An 18977-nucleotide genomic window follows, 5' to 3' on the forward strand; every position below is an offset into this window, starting at 1 on the left:
GTTTTGAAAAAGTGTAGGATGAGTAATGATAACACAATTCTTCTTTTTTCAATGATTTTTAAGCCTTGTATCTGCAGCCAGGGGATAGGTATAGGGAGTAAACTAAGTAACCCAAGTCACACTGATGATCCTCATGGCAAGACCTGAAAGGAAGCATAGCATTAACATAAGCAGGAACAGCACTGTCTAAAATTGATGTCACCAGATAAGCCTGCTCAGATCCAGCAGTCACATTCATATCATGAGCTTTGTGTTTGTTGGGTTTGCGTGAGTCTACAGTGGCCTAACTAACTATCAACATTTTTGGATTGGTAAGATCTATTTTAAAAGAAAGAAACTCAACATTTAAGCATCAAGTTGTCAATTTGAATGAAGTATGGGGGGGGGGAGGCAATAATATTGCAAAATCTGAATTTAAAATGTAATTTCTTATTTATTTATTTATTTATTTATTTATTTAAAGGCTGAATTCCCATCAGTCTTGTCTGCAGTCTTATTTAGTAAATTTTTTGATAAACAAAACAGCATTTTTTGGCAAAAATGTTTAGAAACGTCCTTTTTATTCACATTTTCTTAAATGCATCTCTATTCAATTAAAATAATAATAATTAAAAGCCATTTATTATTGAAGAGTAGACTAAGATGAACAAACAGAATTCATTTATGTATCAACATAACACTCTCATGGAACACTGTCCTAAGAGAAAGTATTACATACTGTTTAAGCCCCCCTTTGATTTTTGTTTTCTTTTTTAAAATATTTCCCAAATGATGTTTAACAGAGCAAGGAAAATTTCACAGTAGGTCTGATAATTTTCTTTTTTCTGAAAAAAAGTCTAATTTGTTTTATTTTGACTAGAATAAAGGCAGTTTTTAATTTTTTAAACACCATTTTAAGGTCAAAATTATTAGCCCTTTTAAGCTATATTTTTTCGATAGTCTACAGAATAAACCATCGTTATAAAATAACTTGCCTATTTACCCTAACCTGGGTAGTCACCCTAATTAACCTAGTTAAGTGTCTTTTTTATATGTTTACTGTTATAATGGCAAAGATGAAATAAATCAGTTATTAGAGATGAGTTATTAAAACTATCATGTTTAGAAATGTGTTGAAAAAAATCTCTCCCTTCAACAGTAATTGGGAGAAAAATAACAGGAGGGCTTATAATTCAGGGGGGTTAATAATTCTGACTTCAACTACATGTCCTCAGTAAGATTTGTGTAATATTGCATGTGTTTATTTTAATAGATGTGAGCAGGAGTTATTATGTTTCACGTGAGGAAGACACAAGTGACCTATAGGTATAACAAAGTTACAGTCTAATTTATGGCATCAGCCAATACCATTTGAATGAATGCACACAGAATGAGATACAGCTGACAAATATTTTGTGTACAAATGAAGTAGTTAAGATGCCTCACAGACATGTTGTAATAGGCACTTGATGGCTTAGTGGTTAGCACTGTCGCCTCACAGCAAGAAGGTTGCTGGTTCAACTCCCGGCTGGGCCAGGAGGCATTTCTGTGTGGAGTTTGCATGTTCTCCTCTTGTAGGTCATAGATAGGTGTAGGTCAATTGGACGAACTAAATTAGTGTACAGTATGTGTGTGTGTGTTAATGAGAGAGTGTATGGGTGTTTCCCAGTACTAGGGACTAAGCCGAAGGATCAATGAATAAACACTTCTGAGTCTGAAATCTAGACAACAGATAAGGCACCAAATTCTGAATTTATTCTAATAAAAGAAACTGAAAATTTACAGTTGGTGCAAAACATTTTTTCTTTATTCTGTACTCACTTGGGCTTAGTACCTGCTCCAGCAAAAGTCGCCACAGTGGAATAAACCACCAATTATTCTGGCATATGTTTTATTTGGCAGATGGCCATCTTGCCGCAAACCAGCACAGAAAGTACACTAAGTTGTGAACTCTCAGTTTTGGGAAACACCCATATATTCATTCATACATACACACACTCATACACTACGGCCAATTTAGTGTATCTAATGCCCCTAGAGAACTTCTCTTTGGACTGTGAAGGAAACCAGAGCACCCGAACAAAACCCAAGCAGACACGGGGAGAACATGCAAGCTCCACACAGAAAGATCTCCTGGTCAAGCCAGGACTTGAACCAGCAAATTTGCTGTGAAGCAACCATGCTAACCCCTTAGCAATCATGCCACCCTATTCCGTCAACAACTAAATTATAGTTCTTCTAAATTTTTAAATACATTTTAGAGCAAACAATATCAATGAAAACTGGAAAGACAGTGGTGGCAACATTTGTTCTTCTGACCAATTGCCATTTTCTAAAGAAAAAACAATCCTCTAAATTACTTTTTATTTCAAATTCTCCATAGCAAAAGCATTCAAAGTTATAATGATTCTCTGCATTTGCTATAGACATGTTTGAGTAAAACATCTTTTATTTTATAAACTACTGATAAAATATCTTCAACACTTCAAATGTGAATATTAAGATTTTCTGCGCTTATCTGTAGAAAATGGCAGTAGCTCAATATAAACATTATGATGAATATATTTAAATATGTTATGAAGTTTGTAATGATTTTATTGTAATGATGTGTGCAATCTGCTTGGAGAAATAAATTAGAAATAAGAACTGTAATAAAATCTGTAATACTTGGACAATTGTTTCTTTTGAACACCACTATACACTGTGTGGCCATTTCACCGTTTCCAGAAGAACATTTTCTTAAATGGGTTGTTCCTATCATGTCTCTTGGCTCTCTCCAGCTTTACAAGGACCTGCCTGACCTCTGCTTCAGTCGACTGAACATTGGTTTGAATGTAGTCTGTCATTGAGCTCTGCTCCTCTACAAGCATGGCCACATCCAGAAAAACCTCATGAAGGCTCTTAATGCGTCTCTCCAGCTGTACCATTTCTGTATGCCGGCTCTCGATTTGGATGAGGGCAGACCGTGCGGTTTTACCCTCAGAAACCATGTTCTCACTGAAGACGTTCCACTGACCGCTCTCCAGCATCTCCTCGATCTGTTCTCCAGTAACATCTCTCCCCACAATCTCCATCTGCCGCTGAATATAAGCCTTGCAGGACTCTTTGTGGCTCATCTCAGCATCATTGTACTCCACCATGGCATCACGAAAACTGTTGCTTATGCTGGAATACTGTGTTCGGGCTATTCTTGCCACTGGTGAATTGACACCATATTTTGACTCTAGCTCCTTTCCATGGGAGTCCATGTTGCGAAGGTGTGTAAGCATCTCCTGACCACGAGTTTTGATGTCAGCTGCAATTGCATTGCGGTCACTGGTGGTATTAGACGCACTAGAGCCAAAAAAGTGTGAGTTTTGCTCCCTGAGACGCTTTACTTCCAGACGAATATAGTGAATTTGACGGCGAACCTCCTGTGCTTCATCAAACACAGCTTCCATGTCAGGGTTGGTGCTGGAGTCCTGAGGAAGGTCATAGAGGTCTGTGTTTTCTGAAGCAGGGAGTGAATGGGCAGTTTCATGCTCTGCAACTGTCCCATTAGACATTGAAACTTCCTGGAGGTGGCCAAGTCTGTCCCTCATAGCTGAAGTAGTTGACTGAAAGATACAAAACGTATTTTATCTAAGAATTCATTATATATGCAGCATAGTTATATACATGGACTGTAGTTACTAAAGTACACTATATGGGCCCAACAAACAGCCCTTGTAAACAGAATAACCTGCCCGTCAAAGCGTCTGACGTAATCTACGTGCCCGTGTACCTGTCAGACAAGAAAGACCAGTTTCTACGAACACGTTTTAAAAATATAAGCTTTTTTTTAACTCTTTCTCTTACAGTGCGCTTCATCATTGTTTTACTACTTGATCAGGAGTGCGTTGTATGGTCTTTAGATATATAGATTCATTAAAAACAGAACAGATTATAGAAAATTATAATCAATCCCAAATCGTGCAATTGTAATATTAGCTCAATGTATAAAATGACTCTTATTAATGAAACTATTTGCCACTTGGAATAACACAAATTTTTCAAGCATTACTATGACTGTGGCCTACCTCAAATTATATCCTTCTCTGTCCCTTCCTCCTAAAATCAGCTTAATACAAAAGCCAATCCGTCCGTGAAAATAACAAATGCATTTAGCGTAACAGGACTTCACCTCTGCAGCCAGCGATGCACGAGTGAGGATGATGTCATAGACTCCGCCTTATATCAGGTGTGCAGTGATGACCAAAGTGTCCGACAGAGGGCAGAAGAAATGCGGGGCCAGGGGAGAACCGAGCAAAGTAGAGCCTAAACACAGAACTGTCCCAAAGGCTTTTTCAACTGTTTAGTTACCACGAACGCCTTAAACATGATCATAATAAATTATATTTGTTAGTTACACATTTTGTAGGCCTATGCATTATCTCTAAATAATTCCAACACTCTTGCGCCTCCTTGGGATCTCTAGACCCCAAGCAAAAAACCCTGGACTACTTCATTACAGCATTTTTTTTTTAATTATGCAATTCACGAATAATATTATTTATACACTCACTGGCTGATTAAACTCTGGTGTCTCTAAATCATTTTGGACCAGCTTTTGGGTTTACAAAAGCTTCTGTAATTATTCGGTTCGGTTTCCTCATTTTTTACATTTTAATATTGCGTTAGGATAATTGTAAGAGAAAACAATTCTCAAAAGATAATTATAAAAAAAATTCAAATATAATGCAAAACAATTATTTAAATAATTATTATAATAACAGTAATAATAATTACATGATTGGTCTCTAATCTGACCGCGAACAACACAAGTGCGCCTCAAGGAACAATATCAGATGCTTAATCATAATTTAAAGTTGTCTTCTCTTATTCTAGCCTATAAACAACGTATATACACATCATCATCATAGCTCTGAGGCCTAGACTACTGCATAGTTTTACTTAAACGCAGGCTATGTGAAAAGACATGGAAGACACGAAGAAGATCATCTGACCGCTGTGGAATTTCTTAAAACAGAGATGATGTCAAAAGTAACGAAACGCACGTCTGAAGACTATTCAGCGAACAGGTTTGGCGTCAAAGTTACGCCCTGCACCGCGCATTCCTTCACCCCCCCCCACCCGGGAGAGGAGGACATCAGCCGCCTCACTGCAGAGAGGATGGAGCTGTAGTACTGACATGACATGTCGACTTAATTCAAACTGCAAATCATTTGGACAAAAACATAAGGTAATGGACTTTTTTGTAGATGACATGGGACTTTGCTTTTCACATTTCAGCTCTACATTATGTTTTTATGGGCAATTGTTCATTATTAGGCTAATAAATTCATTATAATGTTGTCAGCATGTCTAAAAGAGTAGGTAAGAGATGAAACAAAACAACATTTAATTGTTCATAAAAAACTCATTTTAAAAGATATTATTTTAGACAGAAATATTTCTTGCTATGGTTACTAACTCACAAGAGTGGTCTGTCGTGATCAGGTGGTATTTTTGTACAAATGTAGAACAACTTATTTTCACTTTTAGCATAAATTGCACATTGTTTCTTTTGACCCCATCAGTAGAGACAAAAGTAACACATGGATGGTTTAAAAGTAACACAATATGCTAAATATACTTGCTTAACTTTGTTTATAATAAATATTTCTGTCTATTACTTTAATATGTTAACTTGCGAACGTATTTTGTCCTTAATTTATTTTTTCCAAAATTTGTTAAATGACATCTTCATTATAAATTTAAATTTCAGCTCTATCAAATGTTTCAAAAGTAACCCAACAATCCAAAGTTAAATAATTTAGAAGTATGCCACCTGTTTATCTGTAGCTAAAGCTTTAGTGACTCAAATAAAGTCTTATATATATATATATATATATATATATATATATATATATATATATATATATATATATATATATATATATATATATATATATATATTATCTCTTTTTAATACGCTTTGCAGTAAAATACCAATAACTAAAGAGCATATTATCTTTACAGAAACAAAAGCTGAAGTATCAATTCAATCCATTCAAACTTGTTTGGTGAGTGACGCCAGTCAGAAATAGTTTCACGGATAAACTTGTTAGACTTGTGACTTTTCGTGGTAGATAAGGAAGTGTTATCTGCCTTTTACAGTCAGAAGGTATTTTTGTTCCATAATGCCTAAAAACAAGGACAGCTTGAGGGAAAATAATATTGCGAATTATAAAATCCCAATTTTATATATTTTTGTGTCTATTGAATGAGTGTAAAGAGAACCAGAACTAAAATTGTTATTTACTTTTTGGTGGTCCAGAATAAATTAATCAAGACAAGCAAACTACACTTTTAAATTAAAAAAAATGAGTTTGTATGGCTGGTTTCACAAATAATCTTTAATAAAAGCATTATTTGTAGTAAAAAATACTAAAGATTTTAAAAATGTTATTAACAATAAGAAAAAAAATATTTTAAGAATTGTTTACTGAAAGGTTCTTTTAGGAACCAAAAATAATGGTTGCAGGGCAAAAACCTCCTTCTGAAATTATTCAGAATTATTTTTAATTCTGTTTATTATTTTTAAGAGTGTACCAACTTGAACACAATCTGAAACTCACTATTTCAGGGGTCTCATTGATTGTTGCTGCGTTTTGTTCTGTTTTTTTGTGTTCACACTTATTGATATTAACTAGAGCAGAGTTTCTTTACATCAAACCAACCCTGTCAAGATGAACCCACACTTAATGTCCTTTGCTCTTCATTCTTTCTTATAGCAATCATGAGGGACCGACTAAATCATCTTCTGACCATCTCAGAGACCGACAGTCATCTAGAGGAGGTAGAATCTGACTCTTTCAGCAATGTGGATCTGGAGGAGAACTTCAGCCAGCAGGCTGTCATTTTTGACAATGGTGAAGATATGGAGTCTGTGCTTGACGAGGCTCAAGACACCAGACGTGAGATTCAGCTCATCCGCCTCGAGGTCAAGCGGCTCAGGGACCAAAACACACGTATACTCAACGAACCGACACGTACAAGTTATGTAAAGCGTGATGCCAATGCCATCGCAGGTGACATCAAGACCCGTGGGGTGGACGTTTTGGCACGTCTACAAAAGATGGACGCCCACGCCAAAGAGCTGCAAGAGGAGCATGGCATCAACTCAGCAGTAGCCAGAATCGCCCGAACACAGTATGCCACCCTGAGCAACAACTTCCAAGATGCAATGACCGAGTACAATGATGCTGAGATGAATCACAAGGAATCATGCAAGCGTCACATTCAACGACAAATGGAGATCGTCGGTCGAGAGGTGTCAGGTGACCAGATAGAGGAGATGCTGGAGAACGGTGAGTGGAACGTCTTTAACGATAACATCATGTCAGAGGGCAAAACAGCTCGCTCTGCACTCAACCAGATCGAGCATCGACATCGGGAACTGCTGGAGCTGGAAAACCGACTCAACAGCCTTCATGAAGTCTTCCTGGATGTGGCGATGCTTGTGGAGGAGCAAGGACCCATGACAGACTACATCTTAAACAATGTGCAGAAAACTGATGCTGTGCTTGGGGAAGTGCTTATCAAACTGGCACAGGCCAAAAGACATGATAATAACAACCCCTTCAAGAAGATGTTCTGTGGATGCTTTCCTTGTGCTAAAATCTGAGTGAATGTAAACAGACTTGTGGACCTGAGCTTCTGATGACCTTTGAGTGTCATTTAAAAATGAAAAGAAAGAGATGTGTAATGAAAAAGATCACAGATTTCTGACGCAAAGCTTTGGTCTATAAAGAACTGTTTGATAGGCTACTCTTGAAGTGAACAGCAGTCATGCTAAGAGTACATTAAACACCTAACACACAACTGAAAGAAAATGAAATGACGTTCTCTAAAACTATACAACATTTAGTCCTCACTACTTGTCTTCTTTTCCTTTTGCAGACTGATACAAACTGTAAAAATGGTAAATCACATTTAAGTGTTTGAGGTCAACAAAAGCAATGGAGAATTAAATCTGATATTTGACTAGATATTGTGTGGGATATTCATAGGCTATAATTTATTATTATATGTGAGATTCTTATTAATCTAACTGAACATGCACTTACATTAATCCGGAATATGAAGAATTTGTCATGTCTTGCCATATTTGCAAAGCATGTTTATCATATTTTGTTTGTTTTGGCAATCAGTTTCTCTGCAAGTTTATTAGAAAAATATCAGCTAAATAAAGGATCAAATAATGTACTGTAACTCTTAAATTGTCTTTTTTTAAATGAAAAAACAGATGCAGGTGTAACCCCGCTGGTCCTATACCTCCCAACCCGATTTGAACTGGGATTGAACCGGCAAATCAAATGGGCAGGCTGAAGACCATGGTCTCTAGTGTCTGTCGCTGGAGCATCTTTGAAGGTCAGAGGAGAGGTGTAACTGCATAGCACTTCACTAGCAGGTCTCTGCTACATTCAATCCCCCCCCTACCTTACTTCCATCCGGGTCATGGCACCACCAATAAAACCCCGCCGGTCCAACACCACCCAAGCCACTCTGAGCTGGGATTAAACCGGCAACTCTTTGTACGAGAGACTGTTGCTCTAACAAGGAGGCTAAATACCATGACCTCTAGTGTCTTTCACCGGAGCACCTTTAGAGGTCAAGGAGTGAGGTCTACCTGCAGAGCACTTCACTAGCTGGCCTCTGCTACACTCACCCCCCTAAATCATACTTCCATCTGGTTCACGGCACCAATGTAACCCTGTCGGTCCTACACCACCCAACCCGCTCCGAAGTGGGATGGAACTCTTCGTACGAGAGTCGGTTGCTCTAACAAGGAGGCTTAAGACCAGGGTCTCTAGCTTCTGTTGCAGAAGCACCTTTAGAGGTCAGAGGAGTGAGGTTGATCTGCACAGCACTTCACTTGCTGGCCTCTGCTACACAGAAAGTTTTTGTTTTTACATGATTAATTTTTTTTTCTGAATAGTTATTAGATTTTTTTTTCAGTGTTTTAGTCTCAAAAGAAGAAGAATTATAACAACATTTTATAGCAAAAGTATAGCATATAGGCAATTTTAAATAACACAACAATAAGTTGGCTTTATCAAGCTTTGCTGTATACCTAATTTAAACATTTTCTCTTGTTTTTTCATTGTTGTATGCTAGTTAAATCTGTGTTTTAATGAAAGCAGTTTGAGTACATTAAAACCACTTAAACATGATTTAGGATTAACTTTTACTGTGTTTTAAATGAGAAGTCATAGTCAAATAATGCAAGGTTTAATACGTTACACCATCTACAGTAACAAGCCAGCCAGGCTGACAACTTTTTTATTGTTTTGTATTACAGTAGGGGCTTTTTAATGCTTCATTCTGATTGAATGACAAACATTTTAGGGTGTGCACTTATTGTCACATAAAAGCCCAGAAAAGACCCAGGCAGATTACTATTCTATATCACTAAACAGATTTTAGATTACTGCAAATCACCAAGATGCAAGTGTCAAATCAAACCAACACAAAACAGAAGGCTTTGCATGAGATGTGTAAGAAACTACTAGCACACATAGGAGCTGAAGAACAAAATCGTAAAATACAATCTCTGATCACACTTTATTTTGATGGTGCGTTAGTTGAATTGAAGTTATATTGCATCTTCATGCCAACTAATTCTCATTAGATTATAAGTAGACTGTTACATTGGGGTTAGGGTCAGTGTAAGTTGACATGTACTTCCAAAGTTTCTTATAGTCAGTTAAATGTCTGTTGAAAGAGCAGTATTAACAGATATTAAGCAGAAGGTCTACTAATACTCAAATGGATCACCAAAATAAAGTGTTACCCAACCTCTTACCAATACAACCTTAAGTTTTATAAACCATATAAACAGAATAATTGACTACAGTCCATTGAATTATTAAAAAACAATTACACTCTAATAATATAACACTTCATATAAATTAGGCCATTCTTTAAAATTTCACATCAACTGAGACAGGTTCCATGTTACGTTGACACCACAAAGAAAACATTCTCATAGAAAGTTCTCGCTCTCTTTTTAGCCTGTCTAATTTTGTCTAGTTAGAATGGGGAAACATTCATGTGTAAACTTTTTATTTAGTTTATGCATGAACTTTATAACTACACAGATGCTGTTTCTCACATGACTAACATTTCCTTATTCCTAAAATACCATACATGCCACAGATGTGATCTATTTTTAACAAAAAAACAATCTTTTATAATAATGACTAAAAACTTATTCTTTTAGTATTTTTATCTGGCGTTTTAAAAAAAGGAACCTCAAAGCAATTTACACAAATATAATAAAAATACACAGAAATACAAGAAAAAGTTCAATCAAAGCAACAACGGGAATAAATATATCTAAACAGCTATGGAAATAATTACAAGGAAATTCTTAGTTTTTCTGGATGGGAACTATGTATGCATTTAAGTAAAATGGTGACATTTGTTTTAATCCATACAGGTTGTTATAATGAACATTGACTGCTTTTTTGTTTTGAAAAAAATTAGTTAGAATAAGAGTTTTTATTTGTTATTAAAAAGTTTTTAAAAGAGTTAGTCAAGTTTTGTCTAAAAAACATATGAAACATCTGAATGTGGTAAAAGGTGCTATTTTTTAAGAATAAAAATATGTTTTGTTATTTAATTAATAATTTTAATTTATAAGAATAAAAAAAGCTCTTAATCACAACATTTTTATTTAAATATTCAGAAATGATCAGCCGCTTTCAGAAAAAAAGGTTTTATTCAAAACATAAATATAGATAAATTATCATTTATATATCATCAATTAGAATGCATGTACATCAATATATGAATAAGTATATACTGAGCTTTATTGAGGCATTTCTGTGTAGAGTTTGCATGTTCTCCTCGTGTTCGCGTGGGTTTCCTCCGAGTGCTCCGGTTTCCCCCACAAATCCAAAGACATGCTATAGATGAATTGGGTAAGCTAAAATTGTCCTTAGTGTATGTGTGTAAATGAGTGTTTCCCAGTGATGGGTTGCAGCTGGAGGGGCATACACTGTGTATAACATATGCTGGATAAGTTAGGGGTTTATTCCATTGTGGCAACCCGAGATTAATAAAGGGACTAAGCCGAAAAGAAAATGAATGATGAATGAATGAGCTTTAATGACCTCTGATTCTTATATAATAATTAATAATAATACTATGGTATTTGATCATTGCTGACAATAAAGCATGTGGACTGTGATCTAAAATGAATAAAGTGAATAACAGACTATGCAATAACAATAAATATCACACTTTGTTAGTAACTGTCAGTAATATAAATCTTCCATTCTAGTAAAAAAAAAAGGCTTCAGTAGTAAATAAAATAAAAATATGAAATTTGCAGTGACCCTAATCTTCAATAAAGTGGCTTGGGATTTCAAGTTTCCTCAGACAAAGATTCATGAAGATTCAGATCTAGCACAAATCCCTTTTAGACCATCTGAGTTTTTCCCTTCATCAGAATCTCAACAGTCTTCTCCTCCTATAAGGCACAAAAAACAAACTGAAACACTAAAAAAAATTGTCAAACTTTATGAACTTATATACAACCAAGTGTAATAATAAGAAATAGCTTTAGTTTACTCACGTTTATGTACCAATTGGTTCTAAATTTATTTATTGCCCATTTATACAGCTGGCTGTAAGGTGCAAGAACATGTAGATGCAGATGTGGGACGGTGATATACGGAGGCACGTGGAAACCTAGACTGAAATACGATCACATTCTCATTTTATACTAGCTTCACTCAAAATTAGCACTTGATAAATGATAATGAAAAATGAAAATGAATGAAAAATGAAAGAAAGGCATACCTGATGTCTTTCAAATCTGTCACATTGTTGGCTTTCAGTACATTTCTTCCCATCTCTGCCATCCCCCTAACTGCAAATAATAATCACAATTTATTCATACATTTCCTATATAATCTCTCTATGTTTATGTGATTTAAATATTATTATTATTAAAATAAATTAAACATTAACCATATCATCAACATTGTGTTGTGCTGTTTTAGAGAGATAGAATTTTTTGTTTGAGAATTTAAATGATGCTCGTTTTGCCAGATGTAAAATAAGCCTCTGATGTCCCTAGAGTGTGTATGTGAAGTTTCAGCTCAAAATATAGGACTCTTTGGTTTTATAACTCTTTGAAACTGCATCTTTAGGCTTAAATCCTAATTGTGCCACATTGGTGACTGTTGCTTTAAATTCAAATAAGGTTGTGCTTTTTTTAAAAAGAGGGCGGAGCTACAAATGCCTACGTGTCAGCAGAGTGGCAGATTAAATAACAGGACTAACATCCCATGCTAATAAGCGAGAAATCGTCACTAATTGACGGGGATTTCCTGTTCTGATGACACGTATAATGGGAGAATGTCAATCAAATTGTTTCTGCTTTTATGAAGTGGGATGTAAAAGAAAAATTATATATATTTTTTACTATTAGAAACAGGTTATATTCAGAGACTTTTGCAACATAACTGTGTTTAAACCCCTTATGAAAGTGATTTTTGCATAATAGGTACCCTTTAAAACAAAATAAAAATAAAATAAAATAAAATGTTTTGCTATTTAGCACATAAAATGACAATTGGTGAAAATAACAAAAATATTCCAGATTTTAGACTACACAATTTGTTTTATTAAGAATAGCTAAAACAAACAAACAAACAAGCAAAAAAAATATTTGGTTCTAAAAAGCACAATTGTGGGTCGAAATATATTTGAAAATATTTGATTTTACCCCCTTGTTAACAAATGTGGTTTTCAGTTTGATTAGTCAAACAAATCATGAACGCAAATACTAGATCTTGGAAATGACTTATAATGCACTTCTTCCTCTGTATGTCTTGTTTTCAAGTGCAATGCATTTTACTCTGGAGACAAAATGGTATCAAATAAGAAGCTTAGTTCTCGTTTTAAATGGAAATTAATTAAAATGTTCATCAAAATGTTCAAAATTCAAGTTTACCATTAGAATAAGAATATATAAATGCCAGTGGTCTGAAAAGAATTTACTTAATTTAAATGAAAAAGTAATTTTTACCTAGGCCTGTCACAATATCTGTTTTTTGTTGTACAATATATTGCACCAACATATATTGTGATAAATGTAATTATTATTGTCATTTAGGACAATATTTAATATAAGTGGCAAGATTTTATGCCACTCATTATATAATGCCAGAATGACAATATAATAGCATCACAATGCAAGTATACACTCTTCCAAAGAACACATAATATTTCATTCAATCCTAGTTATTTTAACAATTTAATAGTTAGGTGTTGGAATCAGACGGTGAAAACGCATCACCTAAACAAATAAATAACAAATAAATGTTAAAAAAAAAGAGTACAAGGTAAAAAGTAACCAAGGCTACAATATCTGCTACCAGATCTCTTTTCAGTTGTTAAGGTCCCACATAAAAAATATATTATAGTAATTTATAGTAAATACGACTGCGCTTTATTAACCATACTGACACTGACATATCCAATAAGAATAGAGAGGTTGCACAATGAGCTAAATTCTTGCTAGAATTGATGTTTATGTATGGGTGATATATATTGCATCACCAAAAATGATTGAGGTTATGCTTATGTGTTGCATGATAAGTTGAAATAATGATTATTGTGACAGGCCTAATTTCACTCAGACATTTGTTCATGTTTTACCCATAAATACTTTTGTACAACTTTGGACTTAAGACTTAATTCTCTGTTTTAAATCAAGTAAATGTTGATCTAATAATGTTTGGGAAGTAAAAATACTAATATATTCTTATACACTGTAAAAGACATATTTCCGCCTTATTGCTTTTAGTTCAGATGAACTGTTCTAGTCATCTAAACTTACAATAATCAAACTGACTTAAATATTCAGTTGAAATTTTGTACACCTTAAATATTTTAGTTGAAACCTGATTTATTAACTTATTAAATATGTTGTTAGCTTAATAACATGTTGTCATGACAGATTGACACATCATTTTTTTACATTGCATGTATTGAACTTTTAATGGAATGACTTGATGTAAAACCTTTTCAATGCCTTAAACTCTATATATTACATATATTTTTAAGACTCAGAGAAACCCTGATCAGGTTTCAATGGGGTATATGCACACAGGCTTTTAATTTCAGTCAGCCAGCCCCAGGCCTTCTGTTGAACAATCATCCCATACAAAATCACAGCATTTAGGATCTGATTTCTTTAAAAAAAACAGTGATCTTTACTGCCTGGCTGAGATTCGATATAAAGTGGGCCTCAGATCTAACAAGAAGCACTGCATTACATTAATAAAATTATATTTTTTCTGTGCCATGTCTTTAAAACATGGAAATGAATTTTACCCCAGTATATTCAATGGAATTACTGTGCTAGCCTGCTGCTAATGACGGTGCCTGCATTTAAACGATTTGTCATCTATTTTTACGCTGTTACAACCATGAATGCTTAAGTGTATTTAACTGATTATAATTGAATTACATTACAACGTCAATGCTGTAAAAGGAACCTGATGAAATTGAAAATAGCCACATAAACATTTCACTGGAAGTTCATCATTCATTGACTGAATAACACAAGATGTGCATAAAGCCCATTTTTAATTTCTGTCTGTTGCTGTCCCCTGCTGGCTGCAAGTATAAAAGCTATTCCTAAATCACGGTTACTCACAAATAATCAAATGCCACTCCACAAAAAACACACAATCTTACCAAGACTTATGTCATCTGCATAGAGCGACAAACAGCTATAGATGTGTTTCTTTGGTATAACCAAGTAGTGATGAGGTGCACCTGGATTGATGTCCCTGAAGCAAACAAAGTCCTCATCCTGTCCAAAAATAAACAATAACAATAATCACATTATATTCATCTACAGCTAGATATATTAAATAGAAGTCAATTTAGGCACAACAAAATGACTATGCTTAATACTACGAAAGTTGTTTTTATCATATATTCAAAGTACCAGTGTCCATTTTATTATATTGTTTGTTCAGCAGAATCAGCACTGTATATGGCAAGATGTTTTATCATATATGCAAAGTTCCAGTATACATTTTATGACTCTAGTACTTAATTTTGAGGGACTAGTATTTTTGTTAATAAGTACTTGTCTACTTAATTACTAATGCTTATTTTTTTAATTTACATATTATAGCTGTTACTCAATAGATACTCTTAACTATTAATTAGACAGTAGTAATTAGTCATTAGCAGGGTCAGACAGAATCTGAAGACATTTTGTAAATTTAAATCTGTAAATTTATGGGGATTTTTTGGGAGCATAATAACTAAACACTTATTAACTTTTAACTTGTTTTTAGGGTTTACAATGCAAATCCAATTGGTAAACAAATATAATATAAACTATCACTGTTTTGTAGATGAATCAAATAAATTATTATAATTATTTAAATTAATATAAAAACTAAATAAAATATATCTGCACAAATGTACTTAAGTAAATATTACACTCAGTGATGGCTAAAAATCTGTCTTTTCCTCCCATTGACTTATACAGGAATCTGTAAGTGACATAAAAATGAAGTATTGACTATAGTATGAATTCCAACAGAGACTGTTTTTAATATCACATATTTATTTCTAGCTAATAATTATTCCAAGTGACTACTATCTTTTTAAAATATTCCCTGTAAACATTCATTAAATGATGGTTATTATTACTTAATCATTACATCTTAAATCTTAAGCTATTCATAGGTACTACTTATTTATTAGACCTAATAAACTGTTGTAACTTTTACTAGTAGCCACAGTAGAGATCAACTAAAAACATTACTTTTAAAAATAAATTCTTACTATTGACATTTTAAATAAGTACTATCCATCTAGCCTATATATGTGTGCTATTGTCTATTAAATAGATAGTAGCAGCTAAGCAGCAAACAGACTATCTGTTTCACCCTGTGCCTAACAACAACCATTACCTGTTATAAATTCAATTCAATGTAATTCATGGCTTCTTGGGGCTTGTTGCTATCAACAAAATAATGACTAATGAACCAAGTACTATAGGACTATCTAATGAATAAGCACTCTGCTATTATCACTTTACTAGTATCTAAATACTGGTTTAGCTAATTAATACGTACGATTGGAGTATTTAATGGAAAATAAAAAAAATATTTACTAGTAGCATTACAGCAGGATAGGACTAAATCATTTACAGGATATATTGTGTGCACACACACGACACGTATCTATCTTTCCACTCCGTGGGTAAGTTTTCGGGGTTTCCCCGCCCCTGTCACGCGGATGAGGTCAGAATCTACGTCAGTTTTAACTTATTTTTAATTTGATATTTATAAATGTATATAGGTTTGGACAAAACAACATATAAACATCTGATTACAATATAAGAGCAAAAATCTCTACAACTATTTGTCCTCTGTCATGTTACCGCCCCAGTGAATAGATCTCGAAGCATTTGATAACTGGACCAGCCCTTTTAATGTTTATTATGACGGCTTAATTTTTCAAATTAGAGTGACAACAACTAAAACTTCCTCTTCGTAAAGAACACTATAAACATGTAAAATTATATAAAACATTAGCTTTAGAAAGAGGAGTGAATCTGCCAATTCATGGAAGTGAAAGAAGAAATGGAGATAAGAGCAACTTAACGTACCTCTGCGAGTATCTCAGTGTATCGATCATCGCCCTTCGCGATGGTACAGAAGATACACGTTTTGTCCAGGCTTTTGTCTATGGTATCCTGCTTGTTTTCACAGAAACAGCTGTTATCACACATTCTGGCTCAATGTCCGGCAAACCGAAACCGCCTCTTAAGTTTCCAGTAAATTGTGTCAACCGCTCTTCCGTGTTCCTCCATTTAAATCCTATGAGCTCATCAGTTTTATGACAGAGTCTCGGTGATACAGTACAGTATTACGTTAGTCGCGTGTATAAAACTTCATAAATTTTGCTTACGGTTTTAGCACTGTGCGTCCTGACACTTTCGGTTTGAGCAAATCCAGAGATTGTCGTTAAAAAGCTTGACACGAAAAAAGGCGTCTAACATGAAAATACAATGTAATAGGTGAGAATTAACGGAGTGACAAGGCGAGACAAGGCTTAATAGTCTTTCTCACTAAAACCGTCACACACTTACTCACATTGCAGTATTCATTTGAACTCACAGGAGCAGGCGCTGTTAGCGGACACTAAAATAGTTACATTGTGCGAATATTGCAGCCTACTTTGTATTTCTTTTGAAATATTCACAACTGTCATTTGATGGTCATGTGACCTGATGATGTCACACCAGCTGTAGCTTTCAATATTTTTAAATATACTTTTATTAATAAGTTTTATAAGTATAATAATTTATAATTTATTTAAAGACAATCTAGAGTGTGTTTAATAAAAGGAACTTGCATCTAAAAGTGAAATTTGACTATGATGTCTTTGAATAACCGATATATGAAGTATTAAATATTGAAATATATTTTTTTTTCAATATGTTGGTATAATTTCTTTTGTTCAAAGCAAATTATGTATTTTGATATTTATTTTTTAGAACATTCCATGTTATATAAATGTGTAAATAAAACATTTAATAGTTTTATGAACTTCAAATTACCCAATACAACATTACACATTTTTCATAAATGTCTATCACTGCAAATCTGTAAAAATGTCAAACTATATTAATTCCATCATTATTAGGTTTTAAAATATTGTCGTGTTTTTAAACCAAAAATAAAATGTAATGAAAAAAAAAATTAAATACTGATGATTCTATTTATTTATGACACGTGTGTATGCATGCTTTTCTGATTACTAAGAACAATAAAAATATATATTTTATACACACACACACACACACACACACACACGCACGCACGCACGCACGCACGCGCACACACACACACTTTTAAGTGTTACTTTTTGTGATAGCTTTATTAAAAAATTAATAAAGCCCATTATGAACACATGACTCCATTATATCAGAAACGAACCCATCAAATCATAGTCTGCCACTGTCACTAATCTAGATTTTCACAAAATCTGGTAGCCTACGCTAACGTTCAGATATAAAATAATATTAAAGTTTTATTGTTTACTCATTTGGTGTTCGTTGATTTTTCTCATCGAAAAATTATTTGTCACTGCCCTCTGCTGGTTACAAACAGACACAGATCAGCCTTACTGACTAGACTCCATCAGTCTGAAACTTTTTGATGCAGAAAAAATACTAAACAACAGCAATAACACTTGATAGTTCAGACCAGACATTATAAAAACACACTAACACGATTCACATTAAGGTTACAGTTTTGTAATGGTTATTATTCTGATTGTGTCAAATGTTCACAATCTTGTGAAAAGGTTCAGACACCCTGTTAAATTTCAGTGTTTAATATATGCTATAAGCAATTATTAAACCTTTAGCAGGTCTTTACATTGGGAAATAAAACATCAGATGAACAACAACAACATATTGCGTGACCAAAAATAAGCCAGAAACTGATAATTAAATGCATTAACTAGTCACCAGCTTTTACTCGTCCTATACTTAGTTCAAATGTTTTAACTTCTTTCTGCTGCAACACAAAAAGAAGATATTTTGAAAAATGTTGGAAACCTGTAACCATTGACTTCCATAGAATTTGTTTTTCTGCCAACACATTATTATAGCTGTAACTGAATAATGTAATTAATATGTACATTAAACATCATTGAGATCTAATGATGATTTAAGGCATTATCATTAACTCATTCTTTCATGAACTCCCATGTGTAAATGTAACACTTCTGCACATCTGACATTAGAAATAATCGAAACGTGTTCTATCTACATCAAAATGAACAGTTTAAGTCCATAAGAAGTTAAGAATGAGTTAATGATAATGAGTTATTGATAACGTGCCCCTCCAAGTAAAGCAATGACATAAAGATATTAGCAGGTCACAAGAGCATATTGGTTATATTTAGCTTAAACT

General features: G+C 34.0%; 3 protein-coding genes across 6 annotated transcripts; 1 reads left to right on the forward strand and 2 right to left on the reverse strand.

Moving 5' to 3' along the window:
• Positions 1-543: 543 nt before the first annotated feature.
• stx11b.2 (syntaxin 11b, tandem duplicate 2) lies at positions 544-4165 on the reverse strand. 4 transcript variants are annotated; one of them, XR_015517386.1, is made up of 4 exons: positions 4038-4165; positions 2147-3575; positions 945-1491; positions 544-731 (listed from the first exon to the last, which is right to left on the reverse strand). XR_015517386.1 is itself a non-coding variant. In XM_087296178.1 (2 exons), the coding sequence occupies exon 2, from the start codon at positions 3558-3560 to the stop codon at positions 2694-2696; it is 867 nt and encodes a 288-aa protein (XP_087152304.1). In that variant the 5' UTR covers positions 3561-3766; positions 3817-3968; the 3' UTR covers positions 1220-2693.
• A 993-nt stretch (positions 4166-5158) lies between these two features.
• stx11b.1 (syntaxin 11b, tandem duplicate 1) lies at positions 5159-8214 on the forward strand. The gene is given in 2 exon segments (NM_200862.1): positions 5159-5200; positions 6735-8214. A coding segment is annotated over 1 exon segment (888 nt). The 5' UTR covers positions 5159-5200; positions 6735-6739; the 3' UTR covers positions 7628-8214.
• A 2499-nt stretch (positions 8215-10713) lies between these two features.
• si:dkey-25e12.3 lies at positions 10714-17250 on the reverse strand. Its single transcript, NM_001025555.2, is given in 5 exon segments — positions 10714-11479; positions 11585-11705; positions 11812-11881; positions 14722-14839; positions 16661-17250. Coding segments are annotated over 5 exon segments (483 nt in total). The 5' UTR covers positions 16784-17250; the 3' UTR covers positions 10714-11428.
• Positions 17251-18977: the final 1727 nt, after the last annotated feature.

This window comes from Danio rerio, chromosome 20 (assembly GCF_052040795.2).
Source record: "Danio rerio strain M-AB ecotype USA chromosome 20, GRCz13ab, whole genome shotgun sequence".
In the NCBI taxonomy this organism is placed as follows: Eukaryota; Metazoa; Chordata; class Actinopteri; order Cypriniformes; family Danionidae; genus Danio; species Danio rerio.